Source organism: Penaeus japonicus, unplaced genomic scaffold (assembly GCF_977035675.1).
Source record: "Penaeus japonicus unplaced genomic scaffold, GWHDUDI00000001_assembly GWHDUDI00000003, whole genome shotgun sequence".
Lineage (NCBI taxonomy): Eukaryota > Metazoa > Arthropoda > Malacostraca > Decapoda > Penaeidae > Penaeus > Penaeus japonicus.
The window spans coordinates 33,932,019-33,934,878 of record NW_028234405.1 but is presented as its reverse complement, the minus strand read 5'-3'; the positions used below and the strand labels follow the sequence as shown (position 1 = coordinate 33,934,878).

General features: G+C 41.0%; 1 protein-coding gene across 1 annotated transcript in view; it reads left to right on the top strand.

The window, feature by feature from the left end:
• The first annotated feature begins 1,667 nt into the window (after window positions 1–1,667).
• LOC122253153 (uncharacterized) overlaps window positions 1,668–2,860 on the top strand; it is a 30,430-nt gene continuing 29,237 nt past the window's right edge. Inside the window, exon 1 of the mRNA XM_086534738.1 lies at window positions 1,668–1,736. Within this exon, the coding sequence (XP_086390864.1) occupies window positions 1,668–1,736 (69 nt within the window). The remainder of the gene's footprint in view (window positions 1,737–2,860) is intronic.

Here is a 2,860-nt window from a genome sequence, read left to right as displayed (position 1 = left end):
AGTGGAGTCCCACAGGGAAGCTGGAAGCTGCCTCACACTGATATTATCTACTATCAAAACAGATCCAACTGAACCATCACATGTAAGTAGTCATTATATGCATGTCAATAATAAAGGGAAATTAATTTCAACAAACGAAAAAAAATCCGGTGGCCACATTCAAAACATTGGAACTGATAGAAGACGAAGAACAGATCGACTACTGCGACGCCGAAAGTTTTCCACTCTAAGCACGCCTGGTATACCGAAAACCCCACATGAAGATGAAGATGTAGGGGCAATCTTCATCAGCAGAACAGAAATCAAAGACTTGATAAAGAATTCCAGGAAGAGGACCTATTACATTTGTTTTTACCAAGACTACAAGCTAACCCACAGAGCTTCACTTAAACAGCAAGCACGTCCCATCACGCCCAGTAGTGGTAGGCAACGTGCGAGGTCGGCCGAGTGAATCTTTGCCATAGCTTTGAAAAAAAAATCCTTACAATTAGCATGGTAGGTGCTCTTGTGTCAGATCCAAGGTAGTTGGTGACAAATCCAACTTAGATTGTAATCATACCTGTTGCGACACTGCATCCCAATCCATGCAGCTTTAACTGCGACTTTAAAGGAACGCTATTATAATAACCTACCAATGAGAAGCATGCTCTCAATACGTATGCCGATCAATATTATCATGATATATTAATGATCAAAATCTTGGTACGCTTAGAAAGTCCTACACCCTCCTTGACATAACATATTAACGTGCAATTTCTTTGAAAACATGGAGTCCTACACCCTCCTCTTCACCTCCTATTGTAAGGAATGTATGGGGTAACTTTGGCTCATTGTAGACAACTGTACTGTACTGCACTGAATTATGTACATAAATTGCATGAAGTGCTGCAATGTAATATTTGTGCAGAACTGACAGTGAAACAAAAAATGACGCAAGTAAAACTAGACACTGCTTGCTAATCTCTTAACCTTATCTCGAACGAACTCCTATCATGTTTCTTGGGGTGTCTGATAAGCTCTCAGCTATTTTAGGAGAGGTTAAGGATAAAAAAGGGATCAGCCTTTAAACAGTATTGGAATTTAAAATCACAATTATCATAACTTTGCCATCATTTAGTGGTTCTAAGGTCACCCCTGACCTCTAAACCTGTCTATGATAACAGTCCTCCATCTTTGCATAGTTTGGCAAAACAGAGCTTCTTTTTACTAAATGCTTCTTGGTTTAGGTTTACATTTTACATATTTTTATTGGTTTCTAAGAAATATGATATGAGCACAATTCTTTTAGAAGGTAATTTATGAGTACTTAGCTCGAGCTTGAGGAAGTTGTGACAAGGCTAAGCAGTTGCAGAAGTTACACCAAATCTTAATTTCATATACGACCAAAACTTGCTAAACGTTTCTTGGATCCAGCCCTGATATTACAACCTCTAGAGAGGTTGATCTAGGGCTTTGTCTAGGTACTAAAGGCACACTATATGCTATTTTCGTATTTCCTTCCTCACCACCCCCTTAAGCTTCATCACCCTCAAGACCTAAGAATCTTCAAGATTTCAAGATCCAAGACACCACCTTCCAACCTGGCAGGACTATAGAATAGAGATAAACAGTTTCGTCCTCTCTCTACTATACCTACTCCCCTCTTTATTTCTTAACTTATCTTCATCATGGTTATTGAAGATAACATTGGGTATAGAGAACACCGTTTGTATCCTGATGTCTATTTTGTCTATGGTGTTTGTATTGCATGATATCGGTGCAAATTAGGTTTGATTGAATGATAGTGAAAGGGGTCTATATTTATACCCACAAATATTACAGAATCAATAGTTTTAACATTTATCATAACTAAATCATGATATCAGACACATTGATCTTCATCCAGTCACAAAGCAGTAATGCGCAGATGCCACATATGGCTACAACACTCAATATTCAGTCTGCTGATCAGACAGAGTAAACAGTCTATAGTAATACAACTATATATCGCGGAACAAACAAAAACAAGACATACCCACACACACACGTTAATGCTATAATAGATATATAAATAGATAGTTAGACTTAGATGGATGGATAAACATAGGTAGATTGATGGACAGATAGAGATATGTAATAAGAGAGAAAGAGAAGAAAGAATGAGAAAAAGGAACATAGAATACACATAACCCAAGTACTCCAAGAAGCCATCGCACATCAAGCCGGCCGCAAATCTGCTCTCACGGCAAAACAGATGGAACAACAACACCGATCATTTCTAGCGGTCGGCGGGAGCGAGAAGAGCTTTTGGGTACAAACTCACTTCCTTCTTCATAACCCGGGTCGTGCGTCAGCCTGTGAACGAGAGACGTCGTTCTGGTCGTCATTTTGTGCATTAGAATGGGTATTTCCGTACCATTCGGTCTTTTGTCTTCGCCCTCGCTTCCTTCGCTTCGATTTCTTCTTCGGTGTCGTCATTGTTGTCCTCCTCTTCCTCCTCTTCCTCCACCTTCCCCTCCTCCTCTTCCTCCTTCTTCCTCCTCCTTCCCCTCCTCCTCTTCCTCCTCTATCCCCTCTTCCTCTTCCTCCTCCTTCTTTTCCTCCTACTCCTCGTCTTCCTGTTCCTCTTCTTCCTCGCCCCCCCCCCTCTCCTCCTACTACTACTACTACTTCTACTACTACTACTACTACTCCTACTCCTACTACTTCTTCTACTACTACTCTTCCTCTTCCTTCCCTTCCAGCTCTTTCTCCTCCTTCTTTTCCTCCTCCTCCTCCTCTTCTTCTTCCTCCTCTTCCTCCTCATCTTCTTCATCCTCCTCCCTCCTCCCCTTTCCCTCACCCTTTCCTGACCTCTGATTTGTTGAAAATCGAGGTAGAT